The sequence below is a fragment of the Aptenodytes patagonicus genome, chromosome 3, assembly GCF_965638725.1.
Source record: "Aptenodytes patagonicus chromosome 3, bAptPat1.pri.cur, whole genome shotgun sequence".
Taxonomy (NCBI): domain Eukaryota; kingdom Metazoa; phylum Chordata; class Aves; order Sphenisciformes; family Spheniscidae; genus Aptenodytes; species Aptenodytes patagonicus.
Genome location: NC_134951.1, coordinates 98,048,457 through 98,074,505, shown reverse-complemented (window position 1 = coordinate 98,074,505; position 26,049 = coordinate 98,048,457). Strand labels below are relative to the sequence as shown.

At 41.8% G+C, this 26,049-nt stretch overlaps 1 protein-coding gene across 5 annotated transcripts in view; it reads right to left on the bottom strand.

The window, feature by feature from the left end:
* DAAM2 (dishevelled associated activator of morphogenesis 2) overlaps positions 1-26,049 on the bottom strand; it is a 218,983-nt gene that overhangs the window by 126,413 nt on the left and 66,521 nt on the right. For all 5 annotated transcript variants that reach the window (XM_076334380.1, XM_076334378.1, XM_076334383.1 and 2 more), the window contains one exon: positions 7,469-7,671. In XM_076334380.1, coding sequence (XP_076190495.1) covers positions 7,469-7,642 — 174 coding nt within the window. In that variant the 5' untranslated portion in view covers positions 7,643-7,671. The remainder of the gene's footprint in view (positions 1-7,468; positions 7,672-26,049) is intronic.

The window sequence follows — 26,049 nt, the reverse complement described above, 5'->3', positions numbered from 1 at the left end:
GCGGACAAATTTGCATTGATCAACAACTCAAAGCCACGGGCCTGTCAGAGGTGTAGTCTGAAACTATGATTTACATGCAGGGCAAGTGACACAGAAATTAAATCCCTGTATTCAAAAGAATCCAGCAAGAGGACAGAATTACTCAAAAGACTGATAATTTGAAACTGGAATACTCAAATCTTGGTAACATGCCTGAATTTAAATGTGATTAAATACTATTATCAATACACACGACACATGTTTGGGGTTTGAAATGAGGACCTAAAATGCATGTCTTTCTAAGCCACAAGCTTTCAGTGAGAAACTAAGGACTAAATAAGCTTCAGACATGGAGGATACTTTTCTGGGAAGGTGGTGCTCCGCACTGGGAGCCAAGAGACAAAAAGGGCAACTCTGCATATCTGTTCCCCAGAAGTATGACAAGGGAGCTGGGAGAGAAATGGAGAACTTTGTTCTCCAGACTTGTCAACAAACACAGAGAAACACAGCTGATGCCCTCTTGTGCCTACATACATAGACTAATGTTTAAGGCAGTCTATATTCACATGAAAGCCCACAACGGAGGCATTTCTTGTACTTTTTACCCCATAAATACTCTTGCAGGTTGCAGAGCCAAAGAGGGGCCTCACAAACACTGCCACAGCTAGGACTTGGCAAGCTGAAGTGGGGCTGGTGATATATGGGAGTACTTATTCAATGTGGTGAAGCCTAGTTTTCATCTGAGGTTTATGTAGTATCCATTACATTAAATGGCCTGCAAGGGAGAACTAAGCATGAAGAAAACTTGCTACTTCCAAGTCAGCTGCAGTGGGAACCGCTACTACAGTTATTTGGGTTTGGATCTCATCTCCCTGTGGTTCTTGATGAAGGTGTGTTATCCAGTGCGTGCCAAATTGATGCCTTGCTCAGAAATTGTTTTGCTTCCTCTGACGAAATAAATAAATGAATTCTCAGATACTTCCAAGCTGTACCTTAATCTCTTTCAACACAAAACTCCTTTTTTCTTTCTTTTCTCCTCAACTTTCTCTCCTCTGGGAAGAGAGACTATAATCACTGAATTTTATTCTCTGTGAAGGCAGAGAAGGAACAGATGGGGAGAGCTGTCACAGAGTAAGCAAAGAGCAGAGTTTTCCCAAACCACCTATTATTGATCACTTCATCCAATGCTACTAGAAATGTGTCCCCGGTGACTCCACTGTTCCTTTGTCTTTGTCCTGTGAGGACTAGCAAAGATACCAGTCATGTGGATGGCTCATGTGCTCAGAGTATGCTAACCAACTCCCTTCACATTCTTCAGCATTCTGGCACTAAAGTGCTTGCAATTACTAGCCTGGAGGGTTGAGAAATCAAGAAAGCACAGCAAAGTACGTGACAGCAGCAAATGTCACATTAATTCCATAGTTCTGTTTCAGGACAAGATGAAGACACTGATTTACTTCGGAAGGGATTAGCTAAATGGGCAGAAAAACCAAGTGAAACCCGTGTGGTGGGAGAGGACAGAGAAAAAAGGCAAGCGCAAAAGGTACAGTAAAGGAACAGGCATCTTGCTCCAAATATCCTCCTTCCTCAGGTGGCACAAAGAATTAAAAGTTCTGGTCACAGTTACAGAAATTATCAGAGTATTGAGAGGTTACCAAGTTGCTACCTCTGCTGCTTGGACTCTCCTGCCACATCTCCTCCTCCTATTTTTCACCTTCATGGGAGTTCCTCTGTACAACTCTTATTCCAAGGAGACTGGAGGAGAAGGAACTAACATGATCCTCATTTTCTCTCTTCTCTTTACTGTCATAGTCACTGCCATTCCTTCCAGCTTGATTCCTGGGCTAGCTCATCTTTAATTCAGAAATTGAGCCAACTGTGATGCTGTGGAAGCCATTACTAAATATTACGGGATCAGAGGTGACAAGGTGAAAGACTAACAGTTGAATTTAGGGTTGTCAGGAAGGGACATAGTTCCATGTTCTTGTGGCGTTACAGAGCACTGCAGACAGAAACCAAGGTTAAAGGTTTCAATCATGGTTCCCAGCATGGACTGAACACACTGAAGGTGCTTGATCCTGAGGGAAGGACAGAGCCCTTGGATTCAGCACTTTGTTCCATCTTCATTTCATTGCACTCAGGCAATACTACAAGGGAAAATACATTTGTGATTTCCAGTGGCCTCATTGTTCAGGAACATATAGCAGTTCCGTGTGCATCTTCTCTACAACAAAAGCTGGGGTTTCACAGCAGGGTCAGAAAACTAGATCTCTTCAGAGAGAGAGGGAGAGACAGAAGAGTGTATGTTGCCTCACCCAAGCAGCAACTTACGTCTTTGAGCAACTAAAGAATGACGGGACCTCATATGGAGCTGTCATTTCAATGGACGAGAAGCATAAAAGCAGGCCAAAAGAGATGCTGGATAATTCTGAAGTTTTCAAATACAGAGAGTTCATAAGTATTTATGCAGCTCCTCAACCGTAAACAATGTAACTTAATAGGTACTTTTGGTGGCATAAGGTCTAAAGTTTTGTTCTGGAAAAGCCTGGGAGGATGGTGAATCTATAAAGTCAACAAAATCCCTTATTTAGGGACTTTAAGGAAAAAGAAGAAAAAAAAATCAAACCAAAACTAAAAAAGAAACAGGTTCAAATGCAACGTAAGAGAAACAAACCATGACAGGAGAATCCAGTCAATGTCCCACCTGAGCTAAATACCAGAATGCTTCAAAGGCAGCCAAGACTAAGAGGGGATAACAGTAGGCATTTCTCAAGTCTTTCCCAGTGTAAGAATCTAATGTGGTGCAGGTAACTCAGACAAGGATATTATCATTCAAGCTTGGAGGCTGTAATAATATGACCAACTTTGAAAACGGCAACTCAAAAGACAACTCCACTTCTTCCCCATGGACCTTCCATCCTAAAATAGACAATCTTGAACTCCACCTTCTCAAACACCATAACTATCTCAACAGAGCCACTAACAAAAGAAACAAAAAGAGAAACAACAAAAGCACAAGCTCTTTACACTGCTCTTTCTCCTGTGCTAGCATTCTTTACATTTTTCTGTTTTCCCAGAATTGCCAGCATTTAAGTTACCCTTCTTGGCAGGTTCTGAGTTCACATCTGGGATCAGGTTGCTGGTGTAAGAGAGATCTAGATGGCAAAATCTTTAGTGTCAAGCAGCACACCACCCTTAACCAACAAGAAGAGTCCCGGACTCTAATATTGAGCAAAAGGAATCAGAATACACTGTGAAAAGAACACACCGCTGCTAACAAATATGAACAAGGACATGGAGAAGCTGTTTCATGAAAAAAATTATTTCCCCTTGCCTTGCAATAGTTCTTCCAGATTCTTCTGCAGTTCCTGTTCAGTCAATAAATCTGCACAAGGAAAAACACATGTGCTTAGCAGAGCCATTTTTGCCAGCAGGCACAAAACCAGCTTGGCACCAGCCAATAGACCACCAACTGCAGCAGCATTTTACTACATGGTAGTATACACAGTGCTAGCCGAGAAGAGAGACTGAGGAAAAAAGCAGAAGTGACACTGGCTAGATCAGCCTTGATGGTCAGGTAGGGCCAGTTTCACGATTTATGAGGTACAGGACCACTCCACACATCCTACTCTCTAGAGCTTCTTGTCCTTGCCTGTTCATTGAAGGAGAGACGCTAAAGCCCGTTGTTCTGCTCTCTTTCTGTTGGGTGCATAAAAGTGGCCCTTTGAGGGGCAAAGCTTGTGGTCACAAGTATTTTTGTTTGCTTTGTGTCTTGTGCAGCTAGACGTCTGATGAGGACTTACCTGTACTGTTACCACTGCATTAGTCCCAAAGCAATCACTGCCAGCAGACCGCCTGAAAGCTAGCACATCATCTCCTGTCTTAGCCCAAACGAAATCAGACCAAATCACCCTAAACCATAGCCTTCATTCAGACCTACTCTCTGCACATGTTCCAAATGAAATAAATCAAGATTGAATTTGGCCCATATCAGGAGTAACCCTTTCTGTTTAAATTTTCTAATCGAGGAGACAAGGTGTAAACACAGCATCCAGCTTCAAGTAACACAAAAGCCTGGGATCCGTCCTAGAACTGTTTTTATGGCTGAGCAGCATCGAGAGCAGACATTTCAGCTGAAATCAGCATCAACTTGTCATTTGACAACCACTGCCTTGGTCAGAGTCCAGTTAGGCAGCTGGAACCAACTCGGTTGGTTGGTTCGGGTGCATGTCCCAAACAGAGCAGCCCATACATGTGTATTTGCCTCAGCCTGGAGTCTACATGAGCAAGTTTGCAAGCTCTGGAAGGGTCTTGTGACTCCATCACAAAGACAGACCCCAACACATTCCTAATCCCTCCTCTTGCAAAGTGAACATCTCCAAATTCACTTTTCATGTTATTAATTTAAGGTCCACAAGAACAAGAGAAGACTGGCTTCTGGCCCTCAAAATGTCAATTTTCCTCAGAAAGGCAGGTAGAAACATACTGAATATTTACTGGACTGGAAAATTCATCACAAGGGAGGCTTTTCCAGCACAGCTAGGCTTAGCTCTTCTTGTCATTAACTCGTATGTGGGAAAATGCCCCAGATTTTAACTGCAACAAGGGGAAAAATAAGGCTTTTAAAAATTCATTCGAGCACACCAATGTTTCATTATACCCTTTGTAGAGCAGATGGCGAGATGAGGCTATATCCCCTGGGCCTGCTTCAGGGAGCTAACACAAATGCTCTCGTCACTACAGATCTCAGATGATGTTGGTGTCATCATTTCACTTGGGGATTTGGGTCAAAAGGCTTTACACTCCAATCTGTTTTTTATATAGTACAAGTGCACCCAGACTAGACCCTAACGGATAAGCAGCGGGGAAGCTAGTACACAGCACAGAGCCTTCTCAGGCACTTCCAGGTCACTGATTTATACTGGTGCATTTACAGACTGAATCTTTCTAATCCAATTAAAATCTCATCCGAGCTGTCAATACAGATGTAGCCTGTTTTATTTTAGTGTCTTGTAGAACATGCATTAATCCGGACCTGTGGACAAACTAGCCCTTCTAGGCAAATTCTGCATTCTGCCAGCCTACTTTCTAGCCCAGGTTCTCCTGCTCATAAAGCCCTTACTGCTTCTCATGCTACCTGCCTACCCATGAACTCCTATGGACATGCATCACCATCGTATCCGAGTGCTTTATAAAATCGTGCGATATACACCATTAACCTTCTGAAAAATAGCACTTTTCTCGCCCAGCTCACTTCTCATGTAATGATGGCAAGGGCACTATCATTAAATATAAGAACATGAATATGATCTATTTTCATTTCAATGGCTTCATTTGTTTGAAATGTATATGCCAGTTACAAGCTGTCAGCACATTTAATGTTATAGCATAGACCAACAACTCACAAACTTCTGGGGCCAAAAACTTTTACAGATGGTCATGTATACTTGTCATTAAATTTTGCACCGAAAACATTATAAATTATACTGTTTAATAGACTTCCATAAGGCAGCTGTGAGCTGTTTTGCCACAAGCACATGGAACACCGGTATTTGCCAGGCATGAAACAAAAAGCTAAAAGCACCTTTAATACTACCACAAACTCTCAAACTCCTCGTAGAAATTGATACCCTTCTCCATAAGCAAAAGCCCAGCAGCAACTAAAACAGGTCTTTCACTATGACCCGAAGATAAAGTTCAACTTTTAGCAAGCCAAGTTCAGGAGCAAAGCACATCTGTTGGTGACGTCTTCAGGAAGGCTGGCTTGAATGCTTCAACGGATCTTGGTACTGGGGAGAAGTGAACTTTGATACAGCAGTTAAAGCTTCGCATGTGAAAACCAATACTTAAGCAGCATCCAGAAATAAATTGACAGCAGAGCAGATTACACACTCTTACTCATGAGAGATACCTGTCACCAAGCAGAATTCTCTACAGTCAGTCAGCTGCACTTTCTGAGAGTAATTCAAGTAGTCTCACATAAAAGGCAAGCTGACTTAAATATAGACCAGGATTTTGTGAGATATCTCCGCAAGAGGAGATTCCTCCTCTGCTACTTAGTCAGAAGCAAGTAGACTCTCTTTTGCTACACACCCTATTCTTCCTGAAACAGCTGCAAATTCTATTGACTCCTTCCCACTCCCCTGTCTAGAATACTGTAAACGCTAAAAAATTGTCATGGGTGCTAGGGAAGGTGAAAACAGTTAATGGAAAATAAATCCATACCAATTTACTATGTACACAGAAAGCAACTTTGGCTGAGAAGTCCTTCAGCTGAAAATTGTTAGAGGATTGGAAAGTATCCTGGAAAAGACCACCCTATGGCCACATCTTATATTCTTCCCTAGGCATCTGCTTTGGACCCCATCTTGAAATAGGAGCCTGGGCTAGGTTGTCAGACCACTGATCTGACAAACTATAGCTGTCCTTATGTTTGGTATGACATGCTATAGTTGCCCATATGCTAACCTCCACTTGCATATCCAAATTATACGGTTATTTTCATTGCTACAGCACTTTGAAGCCGTGATAACAGCCAAGAACTTACTGGGCTAATGTTGTAAGTGTCACGTAGAAAGACTACTAGCAAATTCCTCTAATTCTGAGATCCAATATTTTCCTGTTCTATTCCTCATCTCAGTAGCACCACTCAGGCTTATATACACTTACAGATACCTCACTTTATATAACTTCCGATCTCAGAGTGGTAATGAGATAGCTAATCAACTGCATCAAATGGGCATCACCTTTACGATGCAGATTGCAAAACATCACAGCCCTATGACCTCTGCCTGTGTTTTGCATGCGGGCTGAACAAGAGGGCAAAGACAGCAAAGTCATTTGATGCCAGGCATGAATAGCAAGTGCCTGCTACTGGAATCCACAACATTTACCACAAAAGCAAACGACAAAGTTCATCTGACATAACTGCTTCCCTTCCTGTTTATGTCTGTTGCGGCAACAGCACCATTTCATGGTTCAAAGGCAGCTGGCTGATGAAACGTAATTAGCATGGTCATCTGATTCTTATACCTCACCAGCAGTATGTTACTGATCAACAGAACAGTATAGTCCTTATTTTATAGACCCGCAAACTCTAACATTTTCCACTGTACTATATTACACAGCAGATTTTATCCCAAAGTTGTTAACAAGAAATTGACTGTCAGGGATTCGTTCTCTAGAGAACTTACGAGGTTCCTTCTAATGTGTCCAATCCTACACCTGGAGAATTGCATAGTGCTGTGAGAATAAATAAGCATATTTAAGCATTTTGTTGTACTTATATACCCAGCGCCACTGTCATCCATCTTGTCATTTGCTGCTTTTCTCCCACCAAGGAATTGTTCATAAAAGAAAGAAAAAAAGAAGTTTCAACAGAAGTTTTTTTTCCTATCCCTAATAGGTCCCTTAAGTCCCTTTACTCCTCCTTTGAAGGGAGGAGTTCATCCACCCCCTAAAATATATCAATCTGCCAGCAGAAACTTACCACAAGTTCGGAGAATCTGGCATTGAGCTCTTCTGCTGGTGGGATTGGGACAGAAAACTCAAGGAACTGGAGGGGGTTATTGTCCTTGAGGTTGATTTCGGGGAGGTCGCTACCCCCAAAACAACAAAGAAACCCCAATGCATGACGATTCCTCTTCCGGGGGGCCATGATCATGGTGTATGATGCTATCTTCTGATCATGTTCTGCAGGAAGAAAAAACCAAACAAACAAACAACAGGCATTAAATGATAAACAAGACTGTTGGATCTGTGCAGCTTACAATGGTTACAATGGTTATCACTGGTGTAACAGCTGGAAGAGGACAGAAGGATCTGAGACACAAAAGAGCAAAATAAACACACAAGCTAGACAAAGTAGCTAAGCTTTAATATGGTAGTAACTTGTTCTTGTATGGCAGTGTAGAATCACTTCTCCCAAAGTGTCTGAAAAGGTTTTTCAAACCCAGTGTGGGATTTCCCAGCAGGTAGATTTATCAATAACGATCAGTAGCCAAGGTTGAATGCTACCATTGAATGCCAGTATTGGCCTTTCTCTCACTACTATAGTAAAAGAACCAAAGAAGCAAAAAGCATATACTGGAGAATTTACCCAGAATAAATGGCAGAATCCTCCAAAGGTATCCCACTTGGTCAAAATAAAACACACAATGAAACAATGAAGCAGAAATCAATTTTCCACCACTCTGGAGCCAGACCACCAAACACTCACTTACCCCTTAATGGCCAGGACTATTGCAGTAGGACCATTTTGTCTATCCCATTTTCAAACACACATAACTAATTTGGGCTGCTTTATGTATCCAGGGGAGAAACTGCACGGTGCTAGTGTGTGCTCTCAGATTTACATTTGAGCAGCCAGATCCCATCTTGACAGGACCCAGGCTTGAGGGGCTTTGGTATCAGGAGTGTAAAGGGAGGCAAAAGGACGCCTGAAGGAGGAGCTGGGAAGTGACTGATTTCACCACACAACACCGTTTGTGAGCAGCCCATCCAAACAGGAAGCCTCCTGCCAGCAGTTTGAAAGGAGGGATCTGTGCAGGCCACAGAGAGCTGCATATTTTGCCCTTTTAAGGGACTTGTTGTTTGACAGCTCAGGGGCTTATTTGTGTTATGTTTTTTAAGGACTTCACTTTTTCACTTGATCTGCAGAATAAGCCATATCCTTAGAGAGTAAATAATTAAAGCCTGTTGTGAAGCCCAGCTCCCTGGGCACGGGGCAGGGGAGCAGGGAGGGAGGTGGCAGGTGAACCGAACCGCAGGATGCTGGATGCTGTATCAGCAGCAACACAGCTGAGCTTTGTCATCAGAGCAGCTGCTGCCCTAACCTGCCCCACAATGCTTTGGTCTGTTTGCTTGCCAGAACAAGGCTGCTTTGAGCTCTCATAGAGACTAAGTAGCTGTGCTAGAAAAAACACCTTTAGGACAGCAGTTGCATAGTGGGACTTAACATACTGTACACAGTCAGAAACTCTCCAGGGACTTTTTGTGTAGACATTGGCATGCTCGCTTAAGAAAAAAACTAAGCAACAAACAACAAAAAAAAACAACTCCAAACCTTCACCCTTGTGGCATTATGTGCTTGGCAGGAATCACCTGCCCTGCTGTGTGCTGGGATTAATTTATCTAGCATGTTCTCTTATGCACTGGAGGGGCATCAGCTGCAACTCTCATGCAGCTGAAAGGAAAGTGAGCTGGTACCAAGCACTGTCTTCTGGCATGCCCACTTTCCTTTGCTCTCCATGCCAACTCTACAAGGGGTGGTATGTCTCAGCAGGACTCACTAGGGCAGGGTGATGCTGGCTTCAAAAGCACATTCATAAGAACACTGGATTCTCACTAGGAGATGACAAAGGTCAGCTTAACCCTGGAACCGGTCTCTGACAATGGTTCAGTCAGCAAAATCAGAATGCCCTCAAATCTAGCACAATGATGTACATAACAACTTCTGTTTCCTGTCAGTGGTGGAGACTTAAGAGATTCAGTTCTTAAAAAATTTCACAAGAGAGCCTCAGAAGAAGTTGAACTTGTCTACCACAGACCATCTTCTCAGGGACTATGAGTGCAATGTCCTTTATGGTAATCTGGTCATGGATGAGGTTAGAACCCATTAGTTTGACAAAACTTTGTTTTGGAAGGAACTCAAATCAATGAAACAAACCTGATTTACATACAATATAACTACATTTTCATCAATTCAGTTGTAAGCAAGTTCTGGCCTGCTGTCTAGAGGCTTCCTTACCAACCTTCAAAGGACCAGCATTCTCTGGGGCATGGATAATGAATCCTCCTTGGAAAAACTGGCTGAGACATTGAAGTGATAGAACCATAACATCTTCCTTTATGAGCTCAGGTCAAGACTTTGGCAAGCACCCCTCCAAAAGAGGTACCTTACCAGGAAATAAGTACTACGTGAATAGATATAAAGGCTAACATTTTCTACAGGGTAAGTACTGCCCTGGTCAGGGCACCACAGGTTGTCCTGTACTGACATTTCGTCACTCAGCTTTCATCTAGAGCAGATTCACCCAAGAGGTGAGCAGTCAGTCTCCAGGTCTTCTTCATCCATAACGCTAAAAAATACACAAGCTAGTGCTTGTTCCTGTGGTGGTTTTACAAAATCAGCATCTATTGGGATCCATACTGGAGAAACTCGGCAAAGCTGCTCAGCTTTTACTACTCTGCAAAAGCACACAGAGCTCACATGAACAGTAACCTTGTATTGCCTCACTTTCACAAAGCATCATTTCATTGCACAACTCATACTCTTAACACTGGCATTTTCTAGATCCATCTACAAGTAGCATGCAGGAAATTCACGCTGACACAGAGGAGTAAAATGGCACTTTTGTATTGCTACGACACCGTAACTGTAGATAGGCGAGGTGTCTAGATGCTTTTAAAATAAGAACAATTGAGGACTGCTAGAGAGGAATCCTGCACAGGTATTTTAGAATTGAATCACTGAATGAATGAATGATATTTCTAAGTGGGAGCACTGCCTTTCTAAAGATTAAGCCTGCCAGTCACAGGATGCTGAGGGGCATTTACTTAAGTTGCACTGTTTATGCTATTTAAGAACTAATTACAGCTCCTTGATTTTTGTTGGTGGACATAGTTTTAAACAAAAGAAACATTTTCTAACAGCCTCCAAATTAATAATTTTTTCCTTTTCTTTCTCTCTCTTTTGCCTTTTCTTTGTCAAGAACCAAATCTGGGGAAAATGCGCTTCCAAAGGACAGGGCAGGGGAAGGGGGGAGGCAACAAAGGAAATGAAGAAAAGAACATCTTCCATTTTTCTGAGTGGTAATTGATAACAAAGCTGTCATAAAAATTTATCAAAATAACAAAAGGTGGGTTTTTTAATTCTAATAAAAGCTCTATTGCCTTTCAATTTCCTGGAAGTAAAGCGATTGTAAAAATGAAACGTGCGATTATCTATTTCTATATATACCTCCGGTGAGAATCAATGGGAAATCTCTCTCTGGAGAGAATCCCACTATTACACATAACTCCCTCCCACAGCTCTTCTCAGTTGTACTGTTTTACCCTTTTGCACAACACAAACAAGTCGCCATCATTTCAACAGCTAACCACACACCCGCTCCTCATAGCGATCCTCCTCCTGCTTCCCAGCCCCATCTGTGGTTCGGCTCAGGTCAGGAGTCACAGTCTGGAACTTTGCCCAAGGTCTAACTATAACAACGTCCTCTTCCTCTGACAGGGTGTACGTGTTCATTTCTAAACCATTTGGCCCGGTGACCAAACATAATTAAGCTAATGCAATTTTTCCAAGTCTTATCAGAAGATTTAGCCACATAGGATGGGATCCATGCTGACCACACACGAGGATCCTTTTTCAGTTGCAGGTTCTAAATTCAGTCTCGCTCTTTTCTTCATTCTCACCTCAGAAATTATAATTTTCATGCAAACATATCCTAAGTAAGCAAAGTTCCACAAACAGTAAGACACCTGAAACGACTGCTATGCCAGCAGCTCTCCTGTGCAAGCGAGCCAGTTATCTTTACCTCACGGTCCTGTCCTTCAACACAGTGAACAGCCAGAGCACAACTATAACTAAAATACAGAAAATTACTTTTGTATCATCACCTTTGGAAAAACAAAAGAGAGAGAACTCTGTGGGTTAACTAAACACATGCAGTCCTGCAAGCTCAGTTTGCAACATAAGGAAGCATTAATGGAAAACACTGGTGCGCTCACTTCCAGAGCTGAATCTCCACTCATCATCAGACACACAATGTCAGTGGATGTAGCCACAGCTCTCACCTGAGTGGGAAGCATGGGACTAAATGTATGATGCAGCATCACTGTCCACACTGGTTTATGCTAACAGGAGAAGAAACGAAGTAAATCACTTCCATTTCCCTGTACATCTGTATCTTTCTCTATGGCAGAATAAAAAATACAAATGTGATGTATTATCACAGAAGTAGAAAGAAACCTGAATTTGGACTGGGTTGGAACACAAGCAAACTCACTCCCCACCCCCAAATCCAAGTCAAATCTCTCTGTTATTCAACTATTAAATAATAAACCACCAGAACTTCATGGTTTTATAATAGCTTCATTGTCACTTACTGATGATGAAATGGAGAAAATAAGCACCATGCTCAAAATTGTCAAAATATATATATCGGGTAAAGCTAAAGAGCTCCGTACTGATCCTATGCTCAGTTCCCTGGACCACATTGCTTCTCTAGTACACAGATGGTGAAACTATGAGCTTCACGGCATGTTCCAATTACCATGGGAATTTTCCATGTATGTCACATAACGTGACAGATGTCAGATGCAATATAAGGCAATTGCAGCATGGGGGATGGGGAAAGGGGGCAGGCAAGCAATCCATTTGTTGCATCTGCAGTAGTAACCCAACTCCTTTGGTTTGGATTTGTCACCATACTAAGGAGTTTCCTGGTCTCCAGGGCACAAAAAGCAACAACTATTTAAAATCCACAAAGTTAAAACCTTTCTTTCAGGAAGGAGGGTAGTCCTTCCTGAAGAGCACACCTGCCTACCATGTTGGACAGGAAGGCATCAGACCCAAAACAGATCAACAGATCACAGGAAAGAAAATCCTGGAAAACAAGCGGGGCCTCGTGCAGCAACAGCCGCTCAGTCCTGGCAAGCCATGGCCCATACTTAACGGTTCCATCAGAGGAGAGAGCTCAGCTCAAAACGCACTGTGCATTTTGAAGCCAGTTCATGGATTTTCCCTCCCACAACACGTCAAAACAAGGGTGCAGCTCTCAAGGTGGTATAAGGACTTTGCAAGCCAGTCCAGGCACTCAGCTCCGGTCTGTTTTACACATCATCCCATCAAAACTGAGACAGTTGAGAGTTTCAAAGCATTCCACAGACCTAAAGATTGTCTCCTGCTATATATGTAGTATTACATATTATTAATACTTTATTTAATTTTTTTTTTTTTTTTTCATTTATTTGCCTAGGAAATATGTCCTGAGAGAAGAGAAAAGGCAAGGGCTATTTGAAGACTGTCAGGTGTACCTATATCCATGAACCTACTTAATGCAACGTGTGTCAAAAATCTGTTTATTTTTAATATTTCAAGGATGCTCGGGATGTGCTGGATGACTAATGACCACTAATGTTAGTCTGTTAATGCCCACAAATCCAATACCTCTCACCTGATACCAGCTTATCAGCACAAAAAAAGCTGAAGAACTGTAAGAGGCCTTTCCTTTCTGAAAGATTAATTTGCAACACTTTCTCTGTCTTCCCCTGGGAAGGGGGGGGGGGGAGGAGGGGAACAAAACAAAACCCAAACAAAACCAAAAACCAAACAACCAAAGAAAACAGAAAAAAAGATACCAGCAGGTTCCTCATGTTCCTCCCAATCCATTTATCTATCCAAATTGTATTAATAGAAAAACAAGTTAAAAAGAACAGTCAAATCAAGACTCAAAATACAAAGTGGAGAGAGGAACAAAGCAGTTAAAGTTAGTATCATAAATCCAGCTAGTAATCATTTATTTCTTTACACTTTTTTCCACCTTTTAATCAAGTACAGATTAGTAATTTTCTATACCTAAGCTGACGAAACAATCCATTCATTCTTTTACCTGCTAAGAAGTTATTTTATTTTCACAAATGTATTCGTTCACTATAACTCTGACTCCACACAAAAATTTGCAGGGTCAAAACTAATCTGTCCTCCTAGACACCAAAAGCTGAGTCTTAATTATAATTTTGCATCTCATTTAGATGCAAGTAAATCTACACATCTTTAACATTTCTGAATGATGATGTGACCACCACAGCTTAAACTGCAAACAAAACAAGTAAAATTCACAACTTAATTGTTTATCGAGAATACATATGTCCTTCATCTCCTCAGTGTCTAAGCATACAAGATATTTGGCTAAGAGGGGAGGCAGAGTTGTCCTACTAAACAGCAACTTTGGAGGCAGGAACACATTTTGCTTAGTGCTTATTGTACCACAGGTTCCCATCCTAATTTATCAATTCCACACTTAGGCAAGCTTGTCAACAATTCAAACCACCGTGGTGGTGGATCCAACGGGATTGCATACCCCCTAAATATAAGCAACCTTTCTGGTTTGAGTGCAGTAATCTGGAGTCCCGTCTTTCTTTCCTTGCCCCCTCCCTGTTATTACTTCCAAGTTTTCTAGTGTTGCAGCACTGCAGTTTCAGTAACATCAGTATGCTCCACTTCCTTCTCAATCAGAAAGTCTGGACTGGTACCAAGATTAAATTTTCTTGTCTTCCCCACCATGAACCACATTTGTTCTATTCATATACCTCACTAAAGATTACCCCATTCCCTTCTATTAAAAAAAAAAAAAAAAAAAAAAAGAAAAAAGCTTCTCCTTCAGGCAGGAAAGAACAACACTTTCCAGTTCTATCAACTTTGGTTTTATTCTTTTTTTTTTTTTCTCCCCACTGTTCCATTACAATATCCTCGCTATATTTCATGACAACTCTTAAACTTGGAATGGCTTCTAGTAGCCAATTCCTATGCCCCAAACTGCAAAACTCCTCTCTTTTTTTTAAGCAGATATTAAAGAGAAAAAAAACCAAACTTCTGAAGAGACACCTACTGCATGAGCATGACACAAGCTGTAAAGCTTGCACCACACTGTGTATGTTTTATTATCGTTGTATTATACTCCACCAGTATGTTTTATTTTTGTTGTATTGTACTCAGTTGCCCCAGTTTTGGCACTGAGGTTGTAGGTTCTCCAGTATAGGGTCTTAGTTACCTACTTAAATCAGTTATTGTACAGTGCCAAGTAGACTTATGGTACTATACAAATAGTAATAAAAACAGTAGGTCAGCAAAAAGTAATCACCCAGCTGGAATCTGGCCAGGATGTGACGGTTCACACCCCAATAATGATGCTGCTGTAGAGGCAGCATTTAGCACTGTCCATAAACCCAGTGTGAATAAATTTATGCTTTATGAAATAATGGATTTTATGCTATTATTTCCCCTATCACAGCATGAGCTTCACTAGACGGGTTGGTTTGTCATGTCATTGTTCTTCTTCAAATTGCTGTGATTGCAAGAGCCTGTGGGAAATATGCCACATAAAAGCAAACATGGGGACAGAATCCCACAAACCCCACAGATGGCACCCCAGGACCCAGTCATAACTGAGAATAAGACCATCCAGCAGTAAGTCTTTTCAAACACTCTTACAATCCCCAGATTTTACTCCTGAAAGAAATCAGGTGCTAAAAATGTTATTTTTAGGACTTGCCAAGAATATACTGTAATCTCAGGGCCATGAATTCAGAACAAGACTACAATCCAGGTCATGCCTGTGCTACCCAACAAAGCGGGTCTGAACTGCCTTTTCTGCAAGCTGCAGATCTAGACAGCAGAGCCCAGGTTAGACTCTTAACTTTCTTTACTTTCTTTTGGTGGTGGGTATAACACTGTGATGCAATTTCACAGGAGAGAGTGCCTTGGAAGCTGGAGTGTCAGATGAAGTCTTTATTCAATATAAAAATTCATAGACTGAAGATGAAATAGATCATGATGACATCAGTCAAGCAGACATACACAGACAGCCAGAATCAGCACATTGCTCCTGCAGTTCCAATGCAGAAGACTATTTTCCTCTACAGGAAGATGAAGTCCCGTATCTTTTACGGGTCTTATGGTATGAAATGCCTTTAATGTCATTGATTTGAAACTGGCCCTAATCAGTAACGTCTGTCAGTTCTAGCCAATAGACCAGCTCCCAAGGATGAGACATCCACACCCCAGAGCCAAGTCTCTGATCACCTCAAGAAAGAAGCCAAGGATAGAGGATCTGGAGAACAAGCTGTCCTACTCAGCCCTCTACACCAAAAGACCAGGAATACTGGTAGGGCAGATTAGTACTAAAGCTTGGTCTAGGGACTTGAAATCTCTGCAATATTTCTAATGGGAAGAGTGGGGTTTAGTTACAAAGGACGTCAATCCAGAGTTTTCCAGTAGCACTAAGAACTGCCACCTTCAGAAGAATGAACACCTAAAACCCCCATTACTAAGAGCGTCCCTGTCTTGCTTGAGTCATTGTAATTTTTCCATTCTGTCATTGCCCAATTATTTCCAGACATGATGTAACTATTTTGCCAGGGGATTTGGGAGTCAAAATGTTGCTGCTGCTGTCATTGTCATCCTGGGTGCCTGAATTTTCCAGACAAAATAAGCAGCTGAGGGCATTAGAGTGCCTCTGCTGAGAGAGAAATAATCTGTAAGAACTGCCAGTGTGCTCCAAGAAAAACAAACAAATGGTAAAGGTCCAATTACATCTTCTCAAACTGCAGCTCATTTCCATGTGAAATGCTGTTTTCTTATTCAGACAATTAGTAGAAGAATGTTTCATCTGTGGTCCGATGTCATCACAACACACAAAAATTGATTTCCATTCTAACACTGGGTTCAGGGCCACTACAGGACATTAAAGCTCAACTTGACTGGAAATATGCCTTGGTTATAACCACTGGAAACTAGCCACAGATGTAGGTGTACAAGTGCTGTCTTCACTATTGACAGGCAAATCAATTACCTGCACTGATAAAATTTTCCTGAAGTTCTCTCACTGGAAAAAGCAACTCAGTCTTTATAGCAAATGGGTATAACTGGGAAAAAAAAAAACAACACATACAACATTTGGACTTTTACATGTTTTTCGTGGATGGCAGTGAATGTCTTCAAAACTCGTGTTCATCAATGCCACCTGGGAAAGCCAGGTTCCAGGCTGCAGAGCTGCCACTTTCCTACTTAGTGCCCCAGACAAAGTACAGTATATTTCTACATGTCACTGCAAACCTGTAAATAATAAAGATGGTAGTTCTCAGTTCAGTTCCACATACTGAAGGGCCACTGATGGGGACGATAGTTAAAAGGCTTCTTTAGCGATACACTAATTGGAAGAAACAATCAGTAGATGCATCACAAAAGGGAACAGGTCTTGGGATTTTGATGCTTTCTCCATCTTAGAGATGGTTTCCTTAGGTCAAGGCACAGACAGGGTCAAAGTGTCATTGATTTTATATACCTATTTTTTAAGCTACTCAGATTCCAGAGTTGTCAATTTGGCACCAAAAATAAATTCACTCTAGAAAATAAAGTTAAGAAAAGGTCATATACAGCATTTTATTGCAGCATTTTTATTTTTGTTCAACATTCTGACAAGGGATACTCTGGGTTCAATGCCCTGAAACCTCAACATTACGCAAGTAGGTTTGAACTCCAAGCCAGCAGCTTGGTGAAATTGTTGAACTTTTAACCTAACGTGTCTTCATGAAGAATGGATATTTGGAAAGAGTTCTGCTCAAGGATTTTGGGTTGTTTTCTGTGTGTATTTTTAAGTGGCATCCAGAGAAAATATATTTTCTGGCTGCTGTAGTATTTACAGGAGGAGACTTTACACCAACACTGAAAGCTGGTTTCAGAGCCTTGACTTACTGCTTTAGGTTTTGGAGCTGTTAAGTGTTTCATGACATTAGGGTGAACAAGGCCTCATCTATATTTAGGTCAAATTCCACAGAGCTGATGCTCTGAGTGACACAGGTAGTGATCAATTATGAGGGTCTGAAGAGAAAACGCTACCTAAAACCAGCCACCTTCCTTGCATGGTCAGTGGGTGCTTTGGGCCAACAGCAGTATGTTGCAAACAGTGCAGTAAAAGGAGGGACAGGGAGAACCCCCCTAAAATATGTGACGGTCTTCTCTACAAAGTGATGCATATCCATGTGGTCTAGAGCATATGGTACACGAGGGTGTGGTGCCTGTGCCAATCACTACCAACTCTACTATTGCCTTCTCTGGGCTGTTGATAGCAAGTTTTAGTCTCCTGGATTCTCATGGGTCGACGATTGGACTCGATGATCTTAGAGGTCTTTTCCAACCTCAATGATTCTATGATTCTATGGCAAGAGGTCATGTCCACATCAAGGCCCTTTACTGTTCACAATTAAGAAAAGTTTAAGTACTGAAGTATATCTAGGGAAGATTTCCTAGAACTGTAACTGACCAACATCCTGTTCTTCCCCAAGGATAGGTCATTTGCTTAAATGTATGCTCAGATACCCAAAGAAAACTGCAGAGAAGCTGCATACAGTGGATGTTTGGGTAGCCGTCTCCGGACTTCTAACTATCTACAAGAAGTCAATAGCCTGCCTGAAGATACAGCAAGTTCTGTCAGCTTCTGAGCCCAAGCTACTTGCATCTTGTTGACAAAGATTTAAGCACACTCCACAGAAAACCAGATTGCAGTATAAAATTCCCTCAGCTCCCCACCACAGCTGCACACTACAGGAGAAAAAAAAAAAAAACACACACACAAACCAACCCTGCTTCTAAACAGCCACTTGATCTGGGTACGCAATCCTTAGACATGATTCAAAAAGAAGGCCCATTGTATACAAATAGAACTTAAGTCTACCCTCTATTAGAGAAGGAACATCATCTTTATCCCCTGAGGGCTGCAAACATTATTATTATATCCAGTGATGTATGTCTTTGCAGAACATGTACCAATATCACTGCTTGTTGTCTCTAGTTCTGTACAGCACTAATTTATTTGATAGATTGTACAAGGTTTTATCCAAATCATCACCTGCTGCGGTTTGTTTTGTCTAATCCTTTGGAAGCATATTTAAAACTTACTTAAATCATTACTTTTTCTTGCATCTTATATCTTAAATTTATGGATGCAATACATACAAATAAAGACATTAAGCAGTCATACATTGACTCCTACAACAAGTTCAGCTCTTAGCTTTGCTGCCCTGGTCAGGCAGGGACATTTATAAGATGAATACATATGCAAGAATATCTCCCACCGAAAGAAAGACTGAAATTGCTGTAGAGAAGACACAGCCAACCAGTACCAAAATATTTCCAGTAACAAGAAGTAGAAGCAGCATTTGACCCTCCCCCAGAAACCCATTTGAACAAGGAAGCACTCACACAACACTTTGCACGTAACTCCCAGCAAAATAAGTGGGAACTGTAAATGTCAGAAGCTCTGAAACATCAAGACCAACTATGTATTTGGACTGGATGGCAAATCCAAGCAGAAATACATTATATGTAACCCGACAATTTGCATGCAAGCTGCCAGCCTATCACTAATTTTTAACTATTAGCTGTTGGACCAGTAAGTACAAGATGAAATGGCACCGACGCTACTGAATCCCCACGTTTTACTCCCCCGCCCCAGTCATTCATATTACAAGCAAAGGGTCCACCACACTACAGTGGTGCCTGGCAATGCTTAAAACAGAGAAAGTTGTACAGACAAGTGGCTCCATCTCCAAATCTCTGAAAAGAAGATGAACTAGCAGATGTATAATGCAAATACCAAGACCGCACCACTGAGAGACTCTTCAGGGTGACCTCTTCCCTTGTGCTTGTTCTGTCCATACCCTAACATCAGTCAAACACAGCCTGTAAGAAGCACGGCTACTGCCCAGGAAATGTTCTTTGTGCTGGGTTTACAGTGTTATCAGCTATTAATCACAAAGAGGTCCACTGGGACAACCCCAGAATTAAACAAATTAAGCAACGCAAGTCTAGAGAGGGGAGTTGGTGTGGGAAGTAGTTTTAAGGAACTTTATTTTGTTTCCAAGAAAAAAAGCGGTTCCTTAGACAGAAGCAAGTCCACAAGGTCTTAGAATATCCTGTTCATGCTGAGATTTCAAACACAGGCAAAAATTTTCCACATTTTTAAGAGGTCATGCACGATAAGAAAACAATTCATCTCCTACAGGGCCTACTAATAGCAGCACTAACTCTCCTTAATTCCCAGAGCACCTTTCATATCCATATCAATATTGCAGGACACATTTCCACCATCTACTAGAATACTCCAACAGTAAGAGTTTCTCTCCATTTAAATTGCAATAGTATGACCACACGGCAAACTGTTCTCAGTCATCAAATCCCAGCATGATGACCACCAAGTCTCCCATTTCCCAGAAAGCTGCTCATAGTAGAAGTGCCCTCCAAGGAAGTGATTTTCACAGCACCTCAGAAACCTCCGTGCAAAAGAGGATGAAAAGTAACAATGCAATTAAAAAAAACCAACCCACAAACACAAAACTTTAGCACTGGGGCTGGATCCACCTTGAGAAGCAGTTTTGTCTCGTTCATTTAACAGACAGAAGCCAACACCGACAATATCTTGGAAATGAGATCTCTCTGCCCCTTCTAACCACCACTCCGGACCAAAGAAAGCATTTCTCTAAGATGGAAGGAGTGTCTCTAAGGACCAAAATTTGAGCTTGAGTTACTAAATAACTGAACAGAGGGAAACCACTTATCACGGGAAATGGAGCAAAGGGCAAGAGGAAAGATCGGTTTTCTAGCTGGAAGGATGCTGTGCTTTGTGGGAGTACTATAGCAAGTCTCATGCTGTGGAAAGACCTTGGTGTGGAGGTAATGCCAGTGGGTCAACCAGCCAATAGTTCAGTAAAGAAAATAAATTTATGCCTTTGTATTCAGTTCTTCAGATATTTACGCTGAGGTGACTCCAGAGGAAATCTCTTTCTTATCAGATACTAAGTGTCTTATATTCTCTAAAGCAAATTATTTCAGACCTTTGCCAGGGAATCCCCCAAAAATCATATTTATGTAGGCGAAGTCAGCAGGAAAAGAAAAAAAAAAAAGGAGAAAAAAAAAAGAGAAGCATTTTATCCTTCTCTTCAGAAAGATATTGGAAGGTATACTCAAAATTCTGTTTGTCTTATCAAGGCAGTAATTTCAGGGTGAACATACTATTGGAATTAAGTTAGAGACTTTACAAGAGCCTTTCATTCCTCAGATGAGTCAACAACATACATTCCCTATATAGTTTCCTCTCCATGGGTATAACAGAATCCTATTAACTCCAATGGAAACACGTAACCTCGTAGAACGAGAGACCGACTCTTCCAAACAGAGCTCAGACTCAGTTCATTTCTAGTGAATGTCCCTCACTGGAATTGTGCCAGGTGGGCACCTCAGAATTTTTTTTTAGTCCCCAAAATATTTCATTTTCTCCAAAGGCCTTTTGAGCTGATTTTAGCAAAGTCAAAGTAGAGCATCCAAATCATCATTTCCTGACTCCTGGGGAATGTATTCCAAGTCATACAAAAATGTCAGCAGGGGCCAGTACAAACGCCTCTTTTTAACTTCATTCACTCATGCAATTTCTATCATTAAAAAAGGGAAAGAAAATCCGATGGTGCTAGAGGCAGAATTGATAGAGAAACTTCTTTTAATAATTGAGATTTAAAATGAATGGTTAGACTGAAGATAAAACACCTTTTCATTTGGGTTGTAAAACTGTTTTCTTTACTCCACTTCAAGAAGTGGGCAACGCAGTGAGGCAGAGAGCTAAATCTAAATTGGAGGTAATACCTCACACTGGAACAAGAAAGCATACATGTACTTGGTTAGTGTTGCACGGACCTCTTGCCAGGCTGGATGTACTCAAAAAAAGTTTAGTTTTTAACCTTAATCCTAACTCTGTGAAAGCATCTGACTACAGATTCAGAAAAGCAACATATGCTGTATGTCAGCAGTAGTTTTATGCTTCAGCTACACTTCCATGCTTCCCCTTAAACCTTCCTTGCCCAGGAATACTCTTCCATGCTGCTTATAACAGCTCAACCAGCTTGCCCCAAATTAGAAAGAAAGTGAGGGCAGAGTCGTCATTGCTTCTGACACCACTAAGCAGAAGCTGCTCTCAAGCTATGCAGAAAGTCAGTTTCCCTTTCTCTCTGGGACCTGAGCAGAGCCGCTGCACCTTTACCAGCCAGTGCCAGAGTGCAGAGCTGTGCACCGTAGATTGCACTGCAACAACCTTCAGCTCTCTCCATCCTGAGCCCCCACCACCACCGCCAGCAACGACCTAGATGTAGTTTGCCCATTGTTCCTCCTCACCCATAGATTTCCAATGTGTCACAGAGCAGCAGTAGACAAGCAGCACTCACTCACGAGAGGATAACTAACACAAGACATACAGGGGACGTACTTCAGATGCAGACTTTTTCCCCCACTGATTAAAGAATTTGTTGGGATATGCCAGTGTTCTGCACGTCTCTTAGTTGGTTTCAAATGAACATTTTATGTTTTTTTCTTACTCCTATTTGCAGATTCTCTTCACCAGCTATAGCTTTTCCTATTTGCAGATTCTATTCACCAGCTATAGCTTTGGAGCCCATCAAACAAAATGCTTCTCACCTGCTTACCGCTTCCAAGACAGCCCCATGGAAATAAGCTAATGCCAGCACACTGACATTCAGGAGCTGCTCAACAACCACATAAGGTGTTCAGCATCAGCCATCCACAAATAACACACCTGCATTCACAACCCAAGGCACTGTCAGAGAGTTGGTGAATAGTAAAACAATGTCTTCCTGTTCTGCTGGTCAGTTAAGCTCCCACAAGTAACTTGTGAATAAACATGTTAAAAATGGATAACAGGCTTGGCTGGTAGAATATATACTTTAAGCTCAACTATTGAAATACGAGTCAAAATTCTAAGCTTCTTTCACTGCTTTGGTTGTATATCCCCGGTTTTCAGTGCAAGGTGTTTCTACGCAGTAAATGTTTCCAGGCTCACAAAACAAAACACACACCCCCCAATGCAGTTCTAAAAGAGAAAAACAGACAACTTTCATGCAAGTCTTCCTTCCTTCCCTATCTGAAAACAATGAAACAGCCTCAGTCCAGATTTCTGCCCCCTCTTTCAAACTCCACTGACTGTCACTGTAGCAAATACTCCACCTTAGTTCAAGCTCTCTGTCCCCTCTAGATAAAGCAAAAGTAAAAGGATTTGCAAGCATTTCAGAAATAATCTGCTAGAAGGAATTCCCTTCTACCGGCTTTATTAGAACATTGAGAGAACAGGTTTTTGCAACGCGTCTTCCTATCTTCTTCCAGCCAAGGAAGTACTTCACTAAGGAGATTTAAAGATAGAGGGCCTAAAACAAAGCTTTGCTATGGTCCACATATATCTCTCTATATATATATCTCTCTCATTTCCTTGTCCTCATTCCCACCACTAGACAACCCAAAAGCCCACAATGTTTTGATAAACACACCAAAAGTAGCTGGGGACTTAAGTATGAAAACATGTACAGCAAGTTTATTTTATGCTGGTTTGTTTTATGGCTCTCCTCCAGCATTTTGGATGCACAGCCCCACTAGGGTCACAGTGCTAAAATTTTCCTTAAACAAGTCCCACTCGAAGGTCCAGGCCTCTTTTTCTCTCTGCATACCACCTGCATCCCAACACTCCTGAAAGAAAATGGAATTTATCCAGTGCAGAAAAGAATAATGATGTGTATGTACATTCCTCTGCACGGAGTCTTCTCCTAGCTTGGCCATGCTATGCCACACCTTCCTTTATCAATGCAGTTTCCCAAGCACTATGTGGGGAGGGGGTCCGTACAAAGCTGCAAAGGTGACTAACCGCTTTGGCTCATCAGATCCAAAAGTTGGCGGAGATGCAACTTGAGAATTTTGAAACAAGCTCAGCAGAATAGCTAGAGCATCTTGGTCCCCTCAAAGCCCGAGTGAGATGAGATAAAGGTCAGGTTTCCCTCAAGTATTACCCCACAATGGCTTTACACACAAAGAGCCCCATCTCACAAGGCTCCAATACCCCATTATATGCTTCAATCTGTATTTTTCCATTAAGATGATGTTAGAATCCCAAACCACACATTTTATTCTGTCCATCTCTGAAAGGCAGAAAAAGTTACAAGTCCACATTATTTTACCAGGCAGAAGAGGCTAATCTATATGAAATATACGGAAGAAAAGGAAAAAAGAAATGGTTGAAGGGAAGACAAAAAATTAAAACATTGCCTTCAGCCTCACTGAAGAAAATTTATGTCTTTCTCAAGGAACGATGCTTCTTTCATGCACTTATAAAGAGAGTTTTCTTTCTTTGCAAACACTGCAGTGTAAATCTGGGAACTGTTTGGTTTTAGTTTAACAAGAAAGATCTGACAGGTTTTCTTTAAGAGGCAGACTGAACAATTCTCGGAGCAGGTAGCAGTGAGGTGAGCCATGACGCACATTTCATTCAGAAGTTGATAAACGAGTTTTGAGCAACTGGTAGAGGAAGAGAAAAAGAGAGAAAGAAAAGGAAAGTGTGAAATGACGCGTCAAAATATCCCCTTTAAGAAAAAGGTATAGTTTTGGTCTGCAAGGGGGATTAAAGAGGACATTTAGAAGCAATGTGTACTACCAAGAATCTTTTCCAAGGAAGGCCCAACTTCCTGGCCCCACAAGCCACATGCCAAAAACTTTCACACGGTCAAGAGCCAAAAGACACACACCTTGTGGAGCTGAGGAAAGGGAAAGCACTAGGAAGTGGTTCACAGGCTGGATGTGACAATAAATCCTTATGACTCCTGGTGCTGCTTTTGAGATAAGGCTCAGCCAGACAGGTAGCCGGATCTTAAGAAAATGCTGCAATATTGATCTCAACAGTTGAGGTTCGAAGTGGCCTCTCGAGACTGTCTAGTCTAACCCCCCTGCTCAAGCAGGGTCAGCTAGAGCAGGTTGCCCAGGACCATGTCCATTTGGGTTTTGAGTATTTCCAAGGATGGAGTCATAACTTCTCTGGGCAACCTGTGCCAGTGTTCAGCCACCTTCACAGTGAAGGAGCTTCTTGTGTTCAGACGGTATTCCCTGTGCTTCAATTTATTAGCTCGTTGCCTCTTGTCGGGTCACTGGGCACCACTGAAGAGACTGCACCTTTCTTCAGCAAAGAGTCAAATTTCTCAAAAGTCCTCTTACCAGCAAAGCCCCTGCTCTATTTAAGTGTTTAGGGGACTTACTTCTGCGTACAGATCTAGATTGGTTGCACGACAAGACACTATTGCAGAAATTCCCTCTTGAGCCAACGTCGGCTAATGACAGACAAGAACAAGCTGCAGAAAAAAGATCCATGCATTGAAGAGGTATGTTACAAATAAAAACACCAGTACATTTTCCCTTAAATCAAACTCATTATAGGCTCTCACACCACAAAAATTCACAGACAGGGTGTCAATCAGCCAAAAAAAGACTCCTCATATTTGTAGAAGGTGAGTCTTCACAGATTGTTACTCCACTGCATTAGGCATCTGCCTCATCCTTTCACAAAACCAAATGTTAATGGCAACACAATTTTGTCATTAACATCAAAAGTTGTGATTCCCCAGACAATTTAATATCAATAGAAGCAGCCTTCAAGAAAAGCTCTTGACTGGTAATGCTTATTAAACTTTGTTAATGACAAAACTGTCATTAACATTAAAAGCTGGGGTTCTCCAGAGGATGTAAGAAATAGAGGCAGGCTTAAAGAAAAGCTCTTGACTGGTAACGCTTATCAAACTACTGTTTCCCAGTTCTAGTACCATCCACAGCATAGACACTGTCCCTGCATTAACACAGGCAGTGACAGTGACAAACACAACGGACTTGTACATCCACTGGTTCCCATACCAGGTAAGGTAAGACCATTGCTATTGCACTGGCTTGCTCCAAGACATTCCCTAGACATGCTAGTCTACAGCCTCATTACGTCACTGCTTGGGAATAAGTCTTCGTAACTGGAGATGACCCAAACTAAAAAAAACCCTTGGGTTTGGATTTGAATTCTCCAGCAGTTTAGGGCTTTGCAGAATTGTTCCCTTTGCACGCCTCAGCCGCTTGCACTGCAGTCAGTGGATGTTTGACCACTGATTTCTGTGGGAACAGGATGGGATTTTAGCCACAGCAGGACTGCTAACCACTACCATCTAGTATTTGCCCTTCAGAAGCTTTTCAGGGCAAATGCTTAGAAAGTAGTTGGATTCAGTTTTTGTAAGCAAAACCCCAGAAAAACCCTTTCCCAGAGGTCAAGCCATGTTCCCTGAGGCCTGGGTGCAAGCTTTCTGGCAGGACTTCTCCGAGCCTGTTGTGTGGAAGATAAGGAATTTGAATGATTTCCTGCTCAGCAGCATGTAGCTCCCCAAACATCTGACAGTTTATGTACTAGGGACTGTCTCCACAGAAACCTGGCTAGAGAGACCGAG